The sequence below is a fragment of the Hyla sarda genome, chromosome 8 (genome assembly GCF_029499605.1).
Source record: "Hyla sarda isolate aHylSar1 chromosome 8, aHylSar1.hap1, whole genome shotgun sequence".
NCBI lineage: Eukaryota > Metazoa > Chordata > Amphibia > Anura > Hylidae > Hyla > Hyla sarda.
In genome coordinates this window covers 37310809-37333890 of record NC_079196.1, presented here as the reverse complement: position 1 = coordinate 37333890, position 23082 = coordinate 37310809, and the positions used below count along the sequence as shown (strand labels likewise).

The following is a 23082-nucleotide window of genomic DNA, read 5'->3' as shown; positions in this document are numbered from 1 at the left end:
GCAACATCTGGAGGTCCGCAGATTGAAGACCACTATTGGGTTCAAAATCTTTATTTTTTTTAGATTTTGCACCTATAAATTGGGTGCGTCTTATACGCCGGTGCGTTCTATAGGACGAAAAATATATCAATTTACAAGATTAAATTAATTAATTAATTAATTAATTAAAATAAACAAAGATCTGTCCCCAGCGAGACCACTCAGGAGTGAGGACAGGGCCGTCTTCTGGCAGCTTGTTACACGGGCCTAAATGAAGTGCTAATCACAGAAATAAAATAGCATATTACGTTTATAAACTAATGGAAGTGGAAATGGCTGCTTATGAGACATTATAATTAAACAGCTGGAACATATCCAAGCCTGTGTAAGTCGATAACCTTGGCACGGTGTCTGGCAGGGGAAAGGCAGGTCTGTGAGGAGTTGATATGGCTAGCGTGGTTGTTCATTCAATAACAGGCAATCTATAAACACAGCTAATTGCATAAGTGAAAAACAGCATGCGACTATGGCGGGGATCCTACTGCCGAGCGGGGAGGGAAAAAAAAATAGCGCACATCCAATGCCAGGCTAAAATTATGCTCTAAACAATGATCCCGGCTGCAGTCAGTACCCTACCAGGAACGTAATAAATCAGACAAAACGACCCTCCATGATGTTTGTTAATACAGAGGTATGAACCCCCCCTCCCCCGCTGACATTTACACTGTAGATTAAATCAGACTATTTCTTTTAGTTACATTTTAGAATGTCAATGTCACCGTTACAGTGTAAATACTTTCCTATTTGTAAATTCTTTTTTATTTTAATTTTTTTCTTATAGTAATATTTTGTTTCCGTAAGAACAACGCCTGCAGCACTTAGATGCAATCTGAACAGGAGGAAGAGACATTTAACAAAACGTCACTTTTACTCACAATAGGGTTCATGTATCAGCGTGGCAAAAAAATACAGCTTGGAAAACACAAGTGGTATTTATTCGTGTCGTGCGTAATCCAGGGGAGGACTGGGAGAGAGCTCGGCCCCGGGGGCGTTACAGCATTACTGCCATTAGGGAAAAACATTTGACATCCCACACAGACAGGTCGAAAGTTCTGATCGGCTGGGGTCGCAACTCGAATATCTATCTATTTTTATCAATCTGAGGCTCCTTTCACACTACCGTCATGTTCCTGCAATCTGAGACCTGTTGTTTAGCAATAAGGGGTCATGAAAAAATGGATGAAATACAACGGATCATAACTGATGGCCAATTTTGTCGAAATAACGGACGTGTCATTCGTTATCCCCCTGTCATGCACCGTTATAGTCCGTTATTTTATGTCCATGTGACTTCCTGGTTGTGATGCTGTACTGAGCATGCTCAGTAGCAATAATGAATCATAACGGAATATAAAAATAATGGACAATAACGGATGCCATTCGTTAACATTTGTCACCTATAGACATTTTGATGGGACAAAAATTAGTGCATACATTTGCCCTATCAAAAATAACGGACGTTGGTCATAACGGGATTCTAAAGGATGATCAAAAAATGTACATGAATGGGATTTTCTGACGGCAGTTTTATGGACTTTCTAATGGGAGTTCATGACTTTTTGCAAGAACATAACAGTAATGTGAAAGGGGCCTAATATCTACTGTATCTATCTATCTATTTATCTATCTATCTATCTATCTATCTCATATCTATCTATCTATCTCATATCTATCTATCTAATGTCTATCTACCTCATATCTATCTATCTATCTCATATCTATCTATCTATCTCATATCTATCTATCTATCTATCTCATGTCTATCTACCTCATATCTATCTATCTATCTCATGTCTATCTATCTATCTCATGTCTATCTACCTTATATCTCTCTATCTATCTATCTCATATCTATCTATCTCACATATATCTATCTATCTCACATCTATCTATCTCACATCTATCTATCTCATATCTATCTATCTCATATCTATCTATCTCATATCTATCTATCTCATATCTATCTATCTCATGTCTATCTATCTATCTCATGTCTATCTACCTTATATCTCTCTATCTATCTATCTATCTCATATCTATCTATCTCATATCTATCTATCTATCTCATATCTATCTATCTATCTCTCATATCTGTCTATCTCATATCTATCTCATATCTATCTATCTCATATCTATCTATCCATCTATCTCATATCTATCTCATATCTATCTACCTTATATCTCTCTATCTCATATCTATCTATCTCATATCTATCTATCTCATATCTATCTATCTCATATCTATCTATCTATCTATCTATCTATCTATCTATCTATCTGGAAGTGGCTTACTCCTTTTCTTCCCATAGACAATACATGAATGTTCGGCCATGTTTAATGTTCATATGTACGGTGAAGTCAGGACAGATAACTCTTCGACCGTTTGTTTGGCCGAAAGGTATAAAAAATGTTTGGCCCCCTTAAAAAAAGGCTTAAAGGAGTACTCTGTGATGAGAAAACTAAGGATAGGGAATATGTTTCAGACCCAGGGGGAGTGTGACTGCTGAGGCCCCCCGTGATATTCCGTACAAGGCCCCGGCAGTCAGCGGCCAGGGGGCGTGTCCGACCACCGCATGATGTAGCAGCCGACACGCCTCCTCAATACATCTCTATGGGAGAGCCGGAGCGCTGCATCCAGCAGTCTCCGCCTCTGCCATAGAAATGCATTGAATTACACACTGTTTATACCTGGGATAGGAGCCCGGTGTGGTATTACAATAAGTTTGATAATGGCAGCTAACTCCAGGCATGCCTCCTTATTTAAGTGTAATATTTACCAAACCAAGTGTATATGGGGTAAGGGTCAGCTGTATACTTGTTTTCAGCTAAGTGACCATGATTAAGAGCGATAACGTGTCCAAAACGAGTCAGTGTCTTAGAACTTTGGTGTACTGATATTTTAAGAAGATTTTAATAAACATTGAAGATTTTAATGCTTTGACATGTGCATTATATTAATATTGCTTTCCACAAATGGAATACCCCAGGAAAGTAAAGAATTAAAAAATGTGACCTAAAAATATACAGAAATTATTCTTTTGAAAGGTCAAATGTTTTCAGTATAGGCAAAAATCTAAAGTGTTAAGTATAGAAAGTGAAAATATATAAGAATATAGAAAGTTATTTACACATTGTTTACAGCTGAACACACCAAGAAAAGAAAGGAATTTGACCAAAAAACAAACATGAAAGTCTTCTCAGGGTTCAATGGTTCTTGGTTGAGGAAACAGACACAAATAGATTGGCCCTAAATAACTAAAGGTTTGGGGATTTTATTAGTGTAGAATGTTGTTTCAGGTATTCATGATTCTACCATATTTACTATGGGGATTCACAGGTCGGGAAAGATCTGACCAGCTTTTTCTTGTTGGAGATTTCCAGCCATTTATTCACATGATTTTCTGTGAATTCAATTCTTAATACGGTAGGTCGGGTTGTGACATACCCCATTGCCATCTAGACACTCCCTTTTTTCACTGACCATGCTCCCTTTTCAGGTTTGACAGGCTTGAATTTTTGCACAAGGCGCAAAACTGACAAAGGTAGGTTGGGTTAGCAAAAGTAAATCGGGGCCTATAAGGGGGCATTTATCATTGTAGGCTTAAAGGGGTACTCCGCTGCTCAGCGTTTGGAACAAAATGTTATGAATGCTTAGAGCTGGTGCCGGGAGCTCGTGACGACATAGTCTCGCCCCCTCATGAGGTCACGCCCCACCCCCTCAATGCAAGTCTATGGGAGGGGCGTGACAGCTGTCACGCCCCTCCCATAGACTTGCATTGAGGGGGTGGGGCGTGACGTCATGAGGGGCGGGGTTATGACGTCACAAGCTCCCGACATGGGCTCTAAGCAGTCAGAACATTTTGTTCCAAACGCTGAGCAGCGGAGTACCCCTTTAAGTGAAGCATTTTTATACATATTTTTTTGGGTGCTGGCATTAAATGGTCGCAGAGCATTTAATAAATTTTGTGGAGCTACACATTTTCTGACATTTAACTCTTCACATACACCAAAAAGCTAAGCAAAGTCTGGCTGGTGCAGTTTAGAGACTTTTCGATGGTTTCGGGCCTTTTCACAAAAAGTCTAAGTTGATAAATTCATTACCACTGAATAAGACTCACCTTAACAGCTGGTCTTTATGCACTTTAAATAAAATAAAAAAGTGTAGACCACAAAGTCACAAAAAATAGCCTGAGGTGCAGCGCTGTGCCAAATCTACACACAAAAACAACTCTAAATACAATGATAAATGTCCCCCATTGTCTCTACATCTCTATACAAATCACTAGGAAAACCACAAGTCAGACATATGAAAAGTCTTATTACATGTAGGACAATTTCTGGAGAAGATTTTAAAGTGTTAAAAACAAACTATTGTAAGTAGATTGTGATATATGGACTAGGGCTCGACCGGTATCGTTTTTTTAGGGTCGATACCGATAATCGGTGCAGGTTAGGGCCGATAGCCGATAACTTATACCGATATTCCGATATAAGTTATCGGCTATTTATCCCCCCGCGACACCGCTGCAGATCACTGATTTAAAGCGGGCGATTTAAATCAATGAACTGCAGTGGCTTTTGTGGTGCCATAGGCCGCCGCCGCCGCCACCCGCTTCTCTCCTCCTGCCTGTCCTGGGGTCCTGAGTCCTATCACGGCCACTGCCCCCCCCCATCGCCGCTCCGCGCCCCCTACCGCCGCGTCGCACCCCCCACCGCACCGCCCCGGCCCCATTGCCTCCCCCGTCCCCGGTTTTATAATTACCTGTTCTCGGGGCCCAGGGTCCCCTCTACATCTGGCTCTGGTGGCGTCGTCCTGAGCTGTCGCTGTGCGCACTGACGGTGACGTCACGTCGCGCACGTCACTCATCATTGCGCACAGCGTAACGCAGGACGCAGCAGGAGCCAGAAGTAGCGTGGGACCCGGGAACAGGTAATTACAAAACCGGGGATGGGGGAGGCAATGGGGTCGGGGCGGTGCGGTGGGGGGTGCGACGCGGTGCGGCGGGTCGGTGGAGGGCGGTCGCGGTGTGGTGGGGGCGGCATTATCAGCTCATCGGCAAGGTAATTGCCGATACCGATAAGGCCCAAAATCGTGATTATCGGCCGATAATATCGACCAAGTCTAAGTGCCACTGCCACTCACCACAGTCAGTAGAGGTCACCATGAAGGATAGTGGCCTACTCTTCCATGGTACAGGAGGTCTTCCTGATATACAAAGCCAAAAGGCAATACTGCCTGATAATAAACTTTCCATATTTAATACCACAACAGCTTTTTAAAACACATAACAGAGGCCAGGAGGTGGTACAGTTATAGGGATTGCAGACATTGCAGAATCACCAAGGCTATGGTGCCTGAGAGGGCTGAAAAGCCCTTCTGCTATCTACATAGGGACAACTGTGGTGGCCCAATTTGGGATGGTGTTTCCCCATACCATCCCTGCCCTGTCAGGCAGTCTAGTGTCGCCAGGGCACTCTGCAGTTGTTTCCCCCCATGTAAATAGGTTATGTATTATATTGTGTATTGTACCTTTAATAAATATACCATGTGATTGTTACCCAGGAGGTATTAGTGACCAGCTGACCTCAAAGGTGGCCTATGGGTTCCCTGCTAGTATCCCCCATATAAGCCCTGAGTGGAGCTAGCCTCGCTCTCTTTGAGGTCTGCTCTCTTTGTGCTGAGGTCCAGTCAAGTCGTGCCTATAGTGTGTATCTAGAACATTGGAGGCCTCAAGTCAAGTCCTGCAGCCTCAAGTCAAGTCCTGCAGCCTCAAGTCAAGTCCTGCAGCCTCAAGTCAAGTCCTGCAGCCTCAAGTCAAGTCCTGCAACCTCAAGTCAAGTCCTGCAACCTCAAGTCAAGTCCTGCAACCTCAAGTCAAGTCCTGAAACCTCAAGTCAAGTCCTGAAACCTCAAGTCAAGTCCTGCAGCCTCAAGTCAAGTCCTACAGCCTCAAGTCAAGTGCAAGTAAGCTGAAGTCACTGTCCTGTCAGTTAAGTCTTCTATCTACTCAGCGTGGCCTGCGCTAAATTCTCCTGTCTACTACAAGTCCCAGCAAACCTGCAAGGTCATTGTGTAACTGGTCACCTCCTTGGGCCCTGGCTGTACTGTATAGACTGTAACAACTGTCTACCTTCAGTAAAGCTACCGTTGTCCATAACTTGGCGTCGGAGTCTTCATGGCCCCCGTGCCTAGCCCAGGATCTAGATGTATACCTTCGGGTGTTTAAGGCTAAACAACGCCCTAGCATCACGAACACAAGGGGTTAATATCATCTGCCCCTAGGGTAACAACATCTGTCCTGCAACACACACAACCAGTCGCCACCACACAACTTTAGTATCAATGGGCAGCAAGGGGGAATAATATTATATTGTAATACAGTGGTCCTTCAAATTACAATATTAATTGGTTCCAGGACGACCATTGTATGTTGAGACCAAAACTCTATGGAAACCTGGAGAGGAAAAAGTGAGGATTAAGCCAGCAAAAACACCAGAAAAACTGCCACAGCCTTATACTGCATTTTGGCACTTTTTCTGGCATTTTTCCTGGTGTGTGGAAAAAGCTAAATATGTACCCTGTGGCAGTTTTTTTCACTGCTTTCAGGTACCACTCTGTGGGTCAGATGCTGATCGCCCGGTCCACAGAGGTGAGGAATGATGTATAGCATCACTACTCACCTCCGCCGACCGTATAGTATACAGGGGTACATAGTGTACACATATATACTATACAGGAGCCGGGAATCCTGTCACCAGACTGACAGGACTCCCTACTCCTATAGTCCCTTTGGGCGGTATAAACTATATACAGCTATCTATAGATAGCTGTATATAGTGTATACAGAAGACGTAATCTGCTTACCTCACTTGCTCCCTGTCCCCGCTGGGTCAGTGTAGCTCTGCCCCCTAGTGATGATGTCATTAGGAGGCGGAGCTACAGACAGGAGCCAGGCTGGTAAGTCTGAGGCTCTGTTCACATTGTCCGTTTTGTATAATGTGAACAGACCCTTCTGCCAGAGTCTTCCCAAACAGGGAGACTACAGCTGTTGCTAAACTACAACTCCCAGCATGCCCAGACAGCCAAAGGCTGTTTGGGAAGACATTGCATTATGAGCACTCTCCCCAGCGGAGAGGTCCAAAAATGCCCTAACCCATTTTTTGTGTTTCTTTTTTTCTTCTTGTTTCAGATCCGTGTATGCAGAGGACTAGGGTGGATTCGGAGGACTACTGAGGATGAACTGGATTTTTTTAAAACTTTTAATAAAATGGCTAACGAGGGCTGTGGGGGAGTGATTTTTTAAATAAAATATTTTTTCCAATGTGTCGTGTTTTTTTTTTTTAATAGAATTTTCAGGCTTAGTAGTAGAAGCCATCTTATTGACAGAATCCATTACTAAGCCGGGGCTTAGCGTTAGCCCCAAAAACAGCTAGCGCTAATCCCCAATTATAACCCCACTACCCTTCACCATAGGGGTACCGGGAAGAGCCAGTACCAACAGGCTCGGAGCATCAAAAATGGCGCTCCTGTGCCTAGGCGGTAACAGGCTGGCATTATTTAGGCTGGGGAGGGCCAGTAACAATGGTCCTCGCCCACTCTGGTAATGTCAGGCTGTTGCTGCTTGGTTGGTATCTGGCTGAGAATAAAAATATGGGGAACCCTATGTGTTATTTTTTTAAATTTATTTATTAAAAAAAAAAAAAAACGCATAGGGTTCTCCGTATTTTTATTTCCAGCCAGATACCAACCAAGCAGCACCATCCTGACATCCTACCAGGCTTGGCGAGGACCATTGTTATTGGCCCTCCCCAGCCTAAATAACACCAGCTCCTGGCCTGTCGGTACTGGCTCTTCCCGGTACCCCTGTGGCGATGGGTATCGGGGTAATAACTGGGGGATTAGCGCTAGCTGTTTTGGGGGCTAACGCTAAGCCCCGGATTCATAATGGATTCTGTCAATAAGAATATAGGTTGAGTCCATCAAGTTCAACCTATATCTCAAATGAGTCCCTACTGAGTTGATCCAAAGGAAGGCAAAAAAAACTCATACTAGAGGTAAAAATTCCTTCCAGACTCCAAATATGGCATCAGAATAAATTCCTGGATCAACCTTCTGTCCCTATAAATCTGGTATACATAACCAGCGATGTTATTACTCTCCAAAAATGCATCCAGACCCCTTTTGAACTCTTTTACAGAGTTCATCATGACCACCTCCTCAGGCAGAAAACTCCATTGTTTCACTGCTCTTACAGTAAAGAACCCCCGTCTGTGCTGGTGTAGAAACCTTCTTTCCTCTAGATATAGAGGATGCCCCCTCATTATAGATACAGTCCTAGGTATAAATAGATTATGGTAGAGATCTCTGTACGGTCCCCTGATATATTTATACATAGTTATTAGGTCGCCCCTAAGCCTTCTTTATTCTAAACTAAATAACCCTAATTCTGATCATTCTGGGTACTGTAGTCCTCCCATTGCCCGTATTACTCTGGTTGTCCCTCTTGAACCCTCTCCAGCTCCACTATATCTTTCTTGTACACTGGTGCCCAGTACTGTACACAGTATTCTATGTGTGGTCTGACTAGTGATTAGTACAGCGGTAGAATTATTTCCTTGTCATGGGCATCTATGCCCCTATTGATGCACCCCATGATTTTATTACCCTTGGCAGCAGCTGCCTAACACTGGTCACTACAGCTAAATTTACTGTTGACTAAGACTCTCAAGTCCTTTTCCATGTCAGTCGTCCCAAGTGTTCTCCCATTTAATACATAATCCCAGCCCGGATTTTTCCTCCCCATGTGCATTACCTTACATTTATCAGTGTTGAACCTCATTTGCCACTTCTCAGCCCAAACCTCCAACCTATCCAGATCCATTTGTAACAGTGCACTGTCCTCTATAGTGTTTACAGCTTTACAGAGTTTAGTATCATCTGCAAAGATTGCTACTTTACTATTCAACCCCTCTACAAGGTCATTAATAAATATATTAAATAGAACAGGACCCAAGACTGACCTCTGTGGTTCCCACTTGTAACAGTCACCCAATCAGAATAAGTACCATTAATAACCACCCTCTGTTTCCTATCACTGAGCCAATTACTTACCCACTTACACACATTCTCCCCCAGCCCCATCCTTCTCATTTTTTGCACCAACCTTTTATGTGGCACCGTATCAAATGCTTTGGAAAAATCCAGATATACGACATCCAGCGATTGCCCCTGGTCCAGTCTGGAGCTCACCTGCTCATAAAAGCTGATCAGGTTAGTTTGACAGGACCGATCCCTCATAAACCCATACTGATATGGGGTCATACATTTATTTTTATCAAGATACTCATAAATAGCATCTCTTAGGAAACCCTCAAACAATTTACATACAACGGAGATTAAACTAACAGGTCTATAATTCCCAGGGTCAACTTTTGACCCCTTTTTAAATATTGGCACCACATTTGCCATGCGCCAATCCTGGGGAACAGTCCCTGTCACTATAGAGTCCCTGAATATTAAAAATAGGGGTCTGTCTATTACATTACTTCATTCCTTTAGAACACGGGGGTGAATGCCATCTAGACCTGTGATTTGTCCATTTTGATTTTTTGCAGGCTGCACTGTACTTCTTCCTGGGTTAGACAGGTGACCTGTATTTGGGAGTTTACCTTATCTCGCTGTATTTCACCTGGTATTTCACTTTCCTCGGTGAATAGAGTGGAGAAGAATTTGTTTAATATATTTGCTTTTTCCTGATCCCCGTCTCTAATTTCTTTCTCATCATTTTTTAAAGGGCCAACACTTTCATTTTTGACCTTTTTTGCTATTTATATAGTTAAAGAACATTTTGGGGTTTGTTTTACTCTCTTTGGCAATGAGTCTTTCTGTATTTTCGCAGCTTTTATCTGTTTTTTACATATTTTAAATTTTTCTCTATAACTTTTTAATGCTTCTTCACTGCCGTCCTGTTTTAGTAGTTTAAATGCTTTATTTTTGTCATTTATTACCCCCTTAACATTTTTGTTCATCCATATTGGTTTTCTTTTATTTCTGACCCTTTTATTCCCATAAGATATATACATCTTACAGTGAGAATTTAATATATTTTTAAAAGTCTCCCATTTAGTGTCAGTATTCTTGTTTTTGAGGACATTATCCCATTTTATATTGTTAAGGGCTTCTCTGAGTTGATCAAACTTCGCCTTCCTTAAGTTCATTGTTTTTGTGGCCCCTCGAGAGATTCCCTTATTGAAGAACAAGTTATAATGTATTATATTATGATCACTATTTCCTAGGTATCCTTCTACTTTCACATTAGTTACTCTATCAGGTCTGTTGGTTAATATTAAGTCTAGTAGGGCGCCCCCTCTGGTCGGGCCCTGCACCATTTGGGACAGATAATTGTCTTTAGCTATAGTCAGAAACCTGTTTCCTTTATGAGATTCACAGGTTTTAGTCTCCCAGTTTATATCGGGATAGTTAAAGTCCCCCATTATTATCACCTCATTCTGATTTGCTGCCTTGTTTATTTGCCTCAGTAATTGATCTTCTGCCTCTTCCATTATGTTTGGTGGCTTATAACAAACCCCTATCAGAATTTTTTTATCTTTATCTCCATATATTTCTACCCATAGTGACTCCACATTATTGTTTCCCTTCCGCATATCCTCCCACAGTGCGGCCTTCAGACTGGACTTTACATAAAGGCAAACTTCCCCTTCCCGTTTTGTCCGATCCCTCCTGAATAGACTATAACCCCGTATGTTGACCGCCCAGTCACAGCTATCGTCCAACCAAGTCTCTGTTATACCCACTATGTCTTAATTCTCCTCAGACATTATCAACTCCAGTTCCTCTGTTTTATTGGACAGACCCCTGGCAGTCAGAGGCAGAGTCCTGCTGCAGTACCGCTAGCTCTGAAATGGTATCCCCTCATCTGCCAACCGGGCAAACTTGTTGGGGTGTGCCAGATCAGGACTAGTCTCTCTGACACTTTTCCCTCTACCCTGTTTTCTAACTGTAACCCAGCTAGCTGCCTGACTGTCCTGCATCTCCATCCCACTATCCTCCCCCACCTCTACTCCAGAGAGTACTTGCAAAGTGAGAAGGAGACTCCTCTCGAAGTTGTGAATGCATCTCAGTGTTGCCAGTTGCTCCTCTAGATCCAGGATCTGGGCTTCCAACTGAACAACTCACACAACAATATGCATCCTCAAACTGCTGTTCAAGGATTGCATTCATCGTGCAAGATGTACACCGCATTGCCTTTTCCAACATGGAGGCCATCTAGTTATGGGGATTTCACAGAGTAACACTCGCAGCGATCTCAAACTCCTGCTTTCAAACTCATTTTTACAACTCTCTTTCAACTGCCTCTCTTCCAAAGCAACACTCAGACAGAGCAAGCTCAGAACTGAGTTTATAAAATTTAACAAGATCATGAAGAGGACAGGAGCTTCTTCAGGGTCCTGTAAAGTACACACAGTGTCCCAAAAAAATTAAATGGAGCCGCCCTCCCCTGTTGTCCAAAGGAACAGCTAACTCTGGCACAGGTAAAGAGGAGTACAGAACATGTAGTACCTCCCTGTACTGTAGGGGGCGCTACCAGATGCCAGTCGCATGCACTTCAATAATACGGGTAAAGAGGAGTACAGAACATGTAGTACCTCCCTGTACTGTAGGGGGCGCTACCAGACAGCCAGTCAGTGCATGCACTTCAATAATACAGGTGTTTTACCAGTGAATGCCCATTCTGATTGGTCAGTTCTTTCAGCCATTGACATGTTTAACAGATCTGGACTGTCTGTAGCATTGTATGTTGAATATGGGATTAAGTTACAATGGTCCAAAAAAGACTGAAAATATTGTAACCGGAGGTCATTGTAAGTTGAGGGAACACTGTATATGAACAATGTAATGATGCCAAATAAAGCTACATATCCTCCTACAGGACTAAATATATCAAGTCACTGGATGTCTAAGGAGAGGCCATTTATTACTATGGTGGGGATCTCCTCAATCCAAGTGTCATTCTCATCACCTTTAGATTGCGGGCAACCATATCATCCAAATGACATAGCATCTTTGACTGCTGGGAAATTATTCACTGCTGGAGGCTGCATTACTGAGATAATGGAATATCTAGGGTTTTTTTCTTTTTTATTTAATAGACATATTTTATGCCTAAATGAGCATGGCCACATTTACACTCTGTATGGGTCTACACTACAATTTAGGTAAATGTATATATAATACATGGAATCATTTTGAAAAGCAATGGTCTCCACTGGAATCTAGTGCTTGCTGATGGTCACTTCCTGTGGCTAGTAGAAGGGTGGTCCTATTTAAGGAACCTGTTTGTTGCCTATCCCTTAAAGCACTCCTAACAAGCACAACTGTCCACCAAACAAATGGAACAGAGCTCCATTCATTATCTATTGGGCTTCCAAACATTGCCAAGCTCGTAGAAAATAACTTTGCATCTTGCGATAACTGACCCCTTTAAGACATTCCACTAAAAAGGTTATGTGATTTCCCAGGTGCATTTGTACCTCCTGAAAATACAGTGTAGAACATATCAATCAAAAAATAAATAAGATATAAAAGTAAAGACATAAAATAGATAATATATCGCATCCGCCCCCGAGAATCACTTGCGGTGACCCGCATTCAAAACTAGCCGTTAAAGTCAGTTTCCAGGATTTCTGCACATTTTATGCAGACGGACCTAAATTTAGCAAAGTTAAAAATAGAAAACATAATTCAAGCACCGGAAAAACACAAAAACTTATATTTATCACAGACAAAATAACACCAGAAAGTTTTGATGATAGGATCTACATTTTTTTTTGCATATGTCAGCATGGTGTGGAAAAATAATAGCCTTGTGCTACCCCCCCCCCCCCCCCCCCCAGAATGTCGTACGTCTGGTGTTAACAGAAGCTCCAGGAAATCCTCAAAAGATTCAAAAGGCCACACACCGTGATAAATACTGAACATACGACACATCAAGTGAATGAGGAAATGAGAGTTATAACAAAGTCCTTTATTTCCGAGCCGCGAGACACAGTGTGTGCAAATTATCCCATCAAATATGAGGTCTTGGTTAATAATTCTAATTAGTATTTTAAGAAAGATTAAAGGGGTACTCCAGTGAAAAAAATAATATTTCATAACATCTGGCTCCAGAAATGTAAACAGATTTGTAAATTACTTCTATTAAAACATCTTAATCTTACCAGTACTTATCAGCTGCTGAAGTTGAGTTGTCCTTTTCTGTCTGACCACAGTGCTCTTTGCTGACACCTCTGTCTGTCTCAGGAACTGTCCAGAGTAGGAGCAAATCCCCATAGAAAACCTCTCCTGCTCTGGACAGTTCCTGATACAGACAGAGATGGCAGCAGAGAGCACTGTGGTCAGACAGAAAATAGCAAATCAACTTCAGCAGCTGATAAGTACTGGTAGGATTAAGATTTTTTTTTTTTTATAGAAGTGATTTACAAATCTCAAAAGCAAAGATTGACCACACCTCAAGAATATCACCTTGCTGGGTACACAATGAATACATTTTCAGACAGATGGCTATGAAAAAATGTCTGAATGGATGCCGGCATGGATTCAGGTAGTGCATGTATTGGCGCTCTGTTCAGACAGGGTAACGGCCTAGACTCGTTTCAGGGTGCTAAAAACGACCCCTTCCTCATACTTGCCTACTGAGGAAGGGGTCGTTTTTAGCACCCTGAAACGCGTCTAGGCTGTTACCCTGTCTGAACAGAGCGCCAATGCATGCACTACCTGAATCCAAGCCGGCACGGAAGAACGTAATACAAACCACCTGCTGCAACCAACTAACCTCTCTAACCAAGTGCACCGCAAGCTTGCTGCTTTTACCATCTGAATCAAGCGAGAGTCCGATACCTGTATTGGTGTTTGCTGACACCACGGACCGCACACGAGGAAGCCCCTTGCCGGAACCCTCCGCCCAGGCACCTACGCCAGAACCATTGCGGAGATCACAGCGCTTGCTTCCATCGGCACGTCGCAGTGCGGGACCAGCAGCCACGGTGAGATCGAGCCATTTATTTGTCAAAAGACTGTGGGCAATACAGTAAAGAAGCGACTTTGCTTTATCTATCATTAGCACTGGATCACTATTTTCCCCACTATAAGTGCCGGACTAACGGTCCATTCCGGACTATTGACAATCAGGATCTGCAGATATTTTCTATTATTAGGTAGTTGCTCCTCACTTATTTTATTTCTCCTGTCATTAGGGCCCAATGACAATATGATAATATTAATGCTCTGATAAGTCTTTTATCTATGTAATTGTTGTTTTTATTAAAATTTGCATTTTTTCATAGCCATCTGTCTGAAAATGTATTCATTGTGTACCCAGCAGGGTGATATTCTTGAGGTGTGGTCAATCTTTGCTTTTGATCTTTTTCCCATTGGATCGGTGGGGATTGATCTTTTAACCACATTTAACCTCGAATACCTGGTTGTGAGCTGCACACACATTTTCTCTGATTTACAAATCTGTTTAACTTTATGGAGCCAGTTGGTATGAAAAAAAAATGTTCTTTACTGGAACACCCCTTTAAAGGAACGTTCCAGTAAAAAAATAAAAAAAAACTGGTCCAGATCTACTAATCCTGTCTAAGGGACTAGTTTTTCCCAACCAGCGTGCCTCCAGCTGTTGCAAAACTACAACTCCCAGCCTTTGGCTGTCCGGGCATGCTGGGAATTGTAGTTTTGCAACAGCTGGAGGCACACTGGTCTGTTGGGCAGGAGTACAAGAGGATTCAAAGAGAATGTTGTTGTCATACTCCACCCATTCTGGCCCCGCAACAGATATTATTCAGTTCATTAGTTTTGCATGGAGTGTTCCGAAACGGCAACTCCTTTAAAAGGGAACGGGCTGACACTGTTGGATAACGGTTAGGGTATAAAACAAGGAAAATACGTATATAATAGATATTATATGACCAGTCCTCAAAGGATAGTAAAGAGAAGAGGCGAGATGGAGAGAAATAGAAGAAAAAGAAAAAGGGAAAAAGAGAAAAAGATAGAAAAAATAAGCTTACTCAATATAGTAAATGTAGACAGTAGAATTATAGAAAACATCAAGGTTAGGAATAATATGAACAATGTTTAATAGTATTAATAAATATCACACCTCACATCTGGGCAGGGCCCTTGCACCACATGTTAGCATATAAAAACATTTGAATGTAAGAATATATGAACACAACAACCACCTAAAAGATGAGTATATAAAAAAGGCCTGAAAATCTCCGTATATATAGAAAAAAAATTGTGAATGTCCATATATAAGAAAGTTGAATGATATGATATGATGGTAAATTGCAGTGTGATAAGTTCAGGGAGCGGTAGTTTACAATATACTTGGTATATTCGATAGTACCGTATTTTTTGCCGTATAAGACGCACTTTTTCTTCCCCAAAACGGGGGTGGGGGGGGTGGGGGGAAGTTTTATAGGGCGAATATACGCCCGAGGCTGCTGGGGGCGAGAGCGGGAAGTCAGCGGTAAGTACAGAGGCTGTGGCGGTGCGATACATCGCTGACTACCCGCTCCCAGCCCGCAGCAGCCTCATGACCGCCGGTGAATTTTTCACCTCACACCGGCTATGTTTATTGCCCTATGCCTGGAACATACAGTTCCAGGCGCCGGGCCGGTGAATTACTAATAATTGTATACTAAAAACCAGGGTGCCTCCAGCTGTTGTGAAACTACAACTCCCAGCATGCCCGGACCGGCAAAGGCTGTCCGGGCATGCTGGTAGTTGTAGTTTCACAACAGCTGGAGGCCCCCTGGTTTTTAGTATACATGAATTAGTTTTTACCTGCTCTGGCCGGCCCCCGCCTGCAGCCGCACACAGAAGCCGGCCCTGGCAGATAATCATAGGTTTTCCTATGCCGGACATCCCTGTGTCCCGAAAAATCTTTTTGGGACATAAGGATGTCTGCGGGTCACTAACCATTCCCCGGCCGATGCACGTCCTCCTACGGTCCTCCTGCGGTCTTCCTGCGATCCACCGCCTCTTTATGGTTGTACACGTCAGTGACGTCCCGTGCGTACAACCATAGAGGCGCAGGAGGACAGGAGGACCGGAGGAAGACGCGCGCCGGCCGGGGCCTGGTGAGTGACCGGTGGCGCGTAATCTTCAGTGTTCCGGTCACCGCTCCTCCGGTCCCAGCACCTACTGCTATGGTCCATAGGCCATAGCAGTAGATTGTGACACCGGGCCAGAGGAGTGGTGGTCGGAGCACTGTGGGGGCAGCACACAGACATACAGCCTCCAGCCGTACACTGTATATGGCTGGAAGCTGTATGTCTGTGGGGGGGAGCTACCTACCATTGTGGGGGTACTATACTGCCAACTATTGTGGGGGGGAGCTGCCTACCATTGTGGGGGAACTATACTGCCAACTATTGTGGGGGAACTATACTGCAAACCATTGTGGGGGGGGGGGAGCTGCCTACCATTGTGGGGGAACTATACTGCCAACTATTGTGGGGGAACTATACTGATATAAAATATTTTACTACAGTATTTGGTTCAGAATCTTTTTTTTCGAGATTTTCCTCCTTTAAAATTGGGTGCGTCTTATATGCCGGAGCGTCTTATATGGCGAAAAATACGGTATTCGATAGTACCTGTATTCTATCGAATATACCAAGTATATTGTAAACTACCGCTCCCTGAACTTATCACACTGCAATTTACCATCATATCATATCATTCAACTTTCTTATATATGGACATTCACAATTTTTTTCCATATATAGTCCAAGAAGAGAGAGTGTGGATCGGCACCACCCATAAACAGTTCGGAAAGAATTCACAGCGTGCGGTAATCCGCTTACCCCCTCTGTGCTCCCGGTGCAGGCAGAGGAAAAGTATAGCTCTATAGAATCCAATGGTAAAGAATTCCGCAGTTGTACTGGCAGTTGTGCCTGTGTATTGTCCGTTCTGTTGCAGCAATAAAGTAAGGATTTTATCTGCATTATTCCCTGAGTGCTGCAGAATTCTTTACCATTAGATTTTTTTCTATAAACGGAGATTTTCAGGCCATCTTTATATACTCATCTATTAGGTGGTTGTTGTGTTCATATATTCTTACATTCAAATGTTTTTATATGCTAACATGTGGTGCAAGGGCCCTGCCCAGATGTGAGGTGTGATATTTATTAATACTATTAAACATTGTTCATATTATTCCTAACCTTGATGTTTTCTATAATTCTACTGTCTACATTTACAATGTTAAGTAAGCTTATTTATTCTATCTTTTTCTCTTTTTCCCTTCCCTTTTTCTTTTTCTTCTATTTCTCTTCATCTCGCCTCTTCTCTTCACTATCCTTTGAGGACTGGTCATATAATATCTATTATATACGTATTTTTCCCTGTTACAAGGTCTTTCTGGGATTTAGACCAATCCAGTTAACCTCAGGATAGCTTACCTGACTGAGCTACACATACCCCCATAGGGTATAAAACAAACTGTGCATTTCCTGGAGCTGATGGTGGCTGCTAAATTCATAAAGTCTCCTTTTAATTTCTCAGCCAAATGTCAAGAAGGCGGGACTTAGCTGCTCAAGTGCCACAGCTTGCCATGCCTCCTAGATCACACTCACTTCTCAGCCCCTCCTTAATTGACATATGGGGCTCAGGAGCAGGCAGGTGAGGGTGAGTAAGGAGACATGGCAGATTGAAGCACTTAAGTAGCTCAGCCCCCACCTCCTTGACAACTAAATTTGGCAACCACCAAGTGTCAAGAAGGTTTTACAGCACGACACACCTCCTTGCTCGCCTCATCACTTAGGGCCTTGATTTACCTATGGGTTCCCAAATTGTTTTGTTCGGTTGTGTGCAAAAATGTATTCAACAAATTTAGGTTATTGAAGCATCCGACATTACCACTGTTAAACCATGAAAAAGGTAGAAAAAAATCCCATTCTGTCAGATAGAAAATAAATAAACTTCCACTGTCTTGCTGTGTTCCTGTTTCAGGTTTCCTGTGGTATTGAGCCCAGCACCATGAAAAAGACCAAAGCCGGGGCTCAATACGTCAGATTGTAGCTTAGCCAGTCACTGGTGGATGACATCGCTGTGGTCAGTGATTCACTGAGCTTCCCCATGATGTATTGATCGAAGGGAACTCCGGGAACTCAGTGGGACACCAGAGGCACCGGGGAAGCGGCAGGAGGTAAGAAGAGGTTTATTTTTTTTAAATACCTGACACAATGGGAACTTTGCTTTAAAAAAACAAAAACTCTATCCCAGACTACTCCTTTAAAGGAAAACGGTCATCCCATTCACCCACACTAAACCCAATACTCCGGTTATAGTGTGGGTTGAACAGGAGACTGATGCGGGGTCTCTGACTAATATACATACCTTCTGTCCGGCACCCAGTCCCTCTGAAGATCAGCTACTTTCTGCGCTGAATTGCGAGCCGGAGGCGGGCCCGCCTGCTGGCTGGTATGTATGTTAGTCAGAGACCCTGCATTGGTCTCCTGTTCACCCACACTGTAATCCCGGTATACTGGGTTTAGTGTGGGTGAACAGAATGACCGTTTTCCTTTAAGTTGTAGTTTTTCTTATTTCTAAAAGAGCTATTTTATATATATATATTATTTATTTTTATTTGGGGGGGGGTAAATACATACCTATAAACTATGAATAAATAATTAATTTACATTTTTTATCTTGTTTAATTCTGTAATGTTCATGAAGTTTATATTGCACTGTGCCCAAAAACACCTGTGTGTGCCACAAATTACCGCCCACTGCACCAAAATAGTAAATTGGAAGGACGAAGTAAATAAATGAAGGAATAAATAATATAATAATACAAATATGAATAATAATAATCATCATCATGATTATATTAAATTATTATTATCATTATCATATTATTACCATTTTTATCATTATCATTATTATTAAAACAAAAATAAAGAAAACACTAAACCAAAAACCTAACCCAAAACCCAGCGCTACTAAATCAGGGGCTACTGTATGTCTGCAATGTTCAAATCCAAATGCTTGTAAAAACAATATAGAAAAACTGCAAAGCTTATTCAGAAAACAACTTTTGCGCCCTGAAACGTGGCAATTTGGTCAACCGAGTGCAAAAATGCACTAAACTAAAAACCCACGGCTGTGGAAGGGATACAGTTGTGTAATCGACTATATGACGGCTCCCACCGCAGGGGTGCGTAGCGCACAACAGGAGAAAAGGTACTTTGGACGAAAATAGAAAATAATGAAGGATTGCTGTCACCTTAAAAGATACAGATGAAACGACAAATTGCTGTCATAAAGAACACATTGAATAATTGCTCGCTTCTTATTCCCCACTTCAGCACAGAAGATGTGCGCTACTCTTTTTTTTTTGCCTGTGTTTGCAGTGTGAATGATATACCAAGCACATTTCGCAGAAAAGTAAACTCATTATGCTAATCACATAAATTAGCGGCGCACTTCACAGCCGAATCGGCACATTTCGCGTAGCTTCTCGAAACTTAAACTGTGAGGGAAAGGAGGGTAGTCAAAATATGTAAAAAAAAAATGCGTCCCAAAAACGAGAATCTGTGCAGAGTGCAACAACAATTTAAAGGAAATGTGTTGTCCAGAACAGTGTTTCCCGACCGGGGCGCCTCCAGCTGAGGCAAAACTACAACTCCCAGCATGCCCGGACAGCCAACGGCTGTCCGGGCATACTGGGAGTTGTAGTTTTGCAACAGCTGGAGGCACACAGTTTGAAAAACACCAATATAATTGGTGGGGTATCAACACTCAGCACCCCCACAATTATTGTCACACAGTGAATGCGGGAAGCAGACTGTGCTATACATTGTGTAGTGGTTCTGCTGGGATACTGCAGCTCAGTTCCCATTCGCTTCTATGGGAGTTGAGTTGCAGTAACCCAGCATGACCACTAAACAATGTACGGCGCTGTGTGCTACCTGCTCTGATTTCTGTGTGTGCAGGTAAAGCGGCTCCGAGAAAGAGTTAAGCGGCGGTGATGTTGAATGTTGGAACCCACCAATGAAATATTAATGGCCTATCCTGGGGGTTTGTCATTAATAAAGTACACAGCTTCTGGGTCAGCAGACCGCAAGAATCAGCACCGTTGCCTGCAAGACATCCCCGTACCTTGTCCATCCATCCCTGTCTGTTTGCATCGCACTTTCTTATGGAATAAGAATAAAGAAGAAAGTCTTTAACGCCTATGGTGAGTGCCCTGCATTCATTTCTATATGCTGTGTTCATTAATAAAATAGTCCCAAAAAAATTAAAAAATTAAATTAAAACACTAAAAAAGGCCTTTATATGGCACTATGGCTAATGTTCTCATTTGCAAGAGTGAAATGGAATCTAAGCAAAGAAGAAGCAAGAACAATGGGAGAGATTTATCAAAACCAGTGTAGAGGAAGAGTGGTGCCCATAGCAACCAATCAGATCACTTCTTTAATTTTTCAGAGGCCTTATTTAAAATGAAGGAACCAATCTGATTGGTTGCTATGGGTAACTGCACCATTATTGCTCTACACGGGTTTTGATAAATCTCCCCCAATGACTATTCGGTTAGAGGACTCGCTTACCTTCCACATCACTACTAAGGTAGTTACGGACTTCAGTCAATATGAAATTGATGTCTTCCTCTGTGGGGATGGGGTGGTGTGTGATCTCTGTCGGAGTGTCCGTGGTTCCAGCAATGGTCATCTTCTCCCATGGCAGGAAGAAAATCACTCTACCATCACTAGTGGCTGGATCAAGCAGTCCCATATTGTCCGGGCTACAAAGGATGTGAAATTCAAGAAATTATAAAAGAAGTAACACTTGGGAAGAAGAATAAAAGACACAAGACCATGATTAAAGGGGTACTCCGGTGGAAAACAAATGTTTTCAAATAAACTACTGCCAGAAAGTTAAACAGATTTGTAAATTACTTCTAAATAAAATCTTAACCCTTCCAGTACTTATCAGCTGCTGTATGCTCCACAGGAAGTTGAGTTGTTCTTTCCAGTTTGACCACAGTGCTCTATGCTGACACCTCGGTCCATGTCAGGAACTGTCCAGAGTAGGAGCAAACCTCTCCTACTCTGGAGACTTCCTGACAGAGGTAGTCCAGGAAACTGTCTGGTGGGGCCCCGTCCGACTTATACGTCCTTGGAGCAGAGCAGCCCCCACCTTCCTGGATGAATGCAGGTGACAGCCCCCTCAGTTCCCTGTACTACCCCTTTAATAAATCTGTTCCTGAGAATGGATGAGTGAAACCTACACAGAACTGTAGATACAGAAGGGATGTAAGCCTCAGACATGCTGGATAAACCAACCTCCATTGCCATCACCATATTTGCAAATAACGTTAAATTGTTACAGGATTTTCAAGGTTGTAAAGAAAGATGCCCTGCACAGATATTGCCATACCCTATTTTATTGGGAAATGTAGGTGTGAATATAAAAAAAAATGTAGGAGTGAATTTAAAAAGTGTAGTGTCACTGAAAAAAATAAAAACTTTTGGCAGGTCCTAGACATATGATAAAGTTTTGATCCGTCAGGGTCTGAGTGTAAAGACCCTGACCGATCAAGAAAACGCCGTCAAGAAGAAAAACGTCTAAATTGTTTGATAAATTCCCTTCATTATTTTGTCACTTCCCATAACCCAGCACAGCGGCCATTTTTAAAGGGGTACTCCGGCCCTAAGACATCCTTTGGATAGGGGATGAGATGTCTGACCGCGGGGGTCCCGCTGCTAGGCACCCCCGCAATCTTGCATTCGGCACCAACCTCTTTGAGCTGCACGCAGCGCTGCCAGCTCACAAACTGCTGGGTAACGACCACAGGGCCGGAGTATCGTGACGTCACGACTCCGTCCCCGTGTGAGTTGTGGGAGGGGGCGTGAAGACTCAGAGAGGTGGGTGCCGAATACAAGATTGCGGGGGTCCCCAGCGGTGCGACCCCCACGGTCAGACATCTTATCCCCTATCCTTTGGATAGGGAATAAGATGTCTTAGGGCCGGAGTACCCCTTTAACACTGAACCTCCGCTCCAGATCCAATCATATTACCTGTAGTATCCGGGCATCACAATGTGCACCCCAGCACTCGGCTGGCAGATTTTGCTGGTTTCCTGATTGTCCATTTTGCGCAAAGAGTCTGTGAATGGTCCGGTGGCGTTGATGACACATTTGGCTCGGACATCAAACTCTTGTCCTGCGGAAACAAAGTTGATGAATATTGTAAGAGATTATCCTGTGGCTCTTTATAATATCCAAAGTCCCTGAAAATCAAGAAAACATTGTCAGCACTGACCAGTTCCCTTTGCTACAGTCCTGTAAAGAACATATTTATTTACACATATACAATTTTTTTTTTAGTTTATATAGAGGAACCCTATGGGTGACAAATGCTACCGAAAGTCCTCCATCACGGGAATCAGGTAAACTGATATCAAGTAAACTAACTATATCTATATAGACATTACTGTCTATATACTCGTGGCTGGCTCTGCCTATAGGTAAAATAGGCAGCCCCCTAGAGCGCCCTCTTGATGGGGGGGCGCCACTTTGCCTGCCACAAGAAAGTTAGACAACCAGCATCTGACCCACTCGCTCAGCCAGCAGCATGAGGAGGAGGTTTGTTACAGGGTGTCACACCAGAAGTAAGGTGGGGCGTGTCAAAGGGCGGGCTAATGGGTGGAGTCAAGGAGGCGGCAAAATGAGCTTTTGCCTAGGGTGGCAAAAATCATTGCACCAGCCCTGTAAATAGTGACAGCAGTGTTTCCTAACCAGTGTGCCTCCAGCTGTTTTTCAAAACCACAACTCCCAGCATGCCCAGAAAGCCAAAGGCAGTCTATCCAAACGTGTGCAGAGGAACAGTGGAGCAGTTGCCCATAGTAACCAATTAGATTCCAGCTTTAATTTTTCAGAGGCCTTTTTAAAAATGAAAGCTGGAATCTGATTGGTTACTATGGGCAACTGGTTCATCTGCACAAGTTTTCA

At 42.9% G+C, this 23082-nt stretch overlaps 1 protein-coding gene across 5 annotated transcripts in view; it reads right to left on the bottom strand.

Annotated features, from left to right (window-relative positions):
- GPD2 (glycerol-3-phosphate dehydrogenase 2) overlaps window positions 1–23082 on the bottom strand; it is a 302607-nt gene that overhangs the window by 159187 nt on the left and 120338 nt on the right. For all 5 annotated transcript variants that reach the window (XR_008847310.1, XM_056536600.1, XM_056536602.1 and 2 more), the window contains exons 8-9: window positions 22150–22294; window positions 20680–20873 (exon numbers count right to left, since the gene is read on the bottom strand). Coding sequence is in view for 4 of the 5 variants with exons in the window: in XM_056536600.1 (XP_056392575.1) it covers window positions 20680–20873; window positions 22150–22294 (339 nt within the window). In the remaining variant the exon portion in view is untranslated. The remainder of the gene's footprint in view (window positions 1–20679; window positions 20874–22149; window positions 22295–23082) is intronic.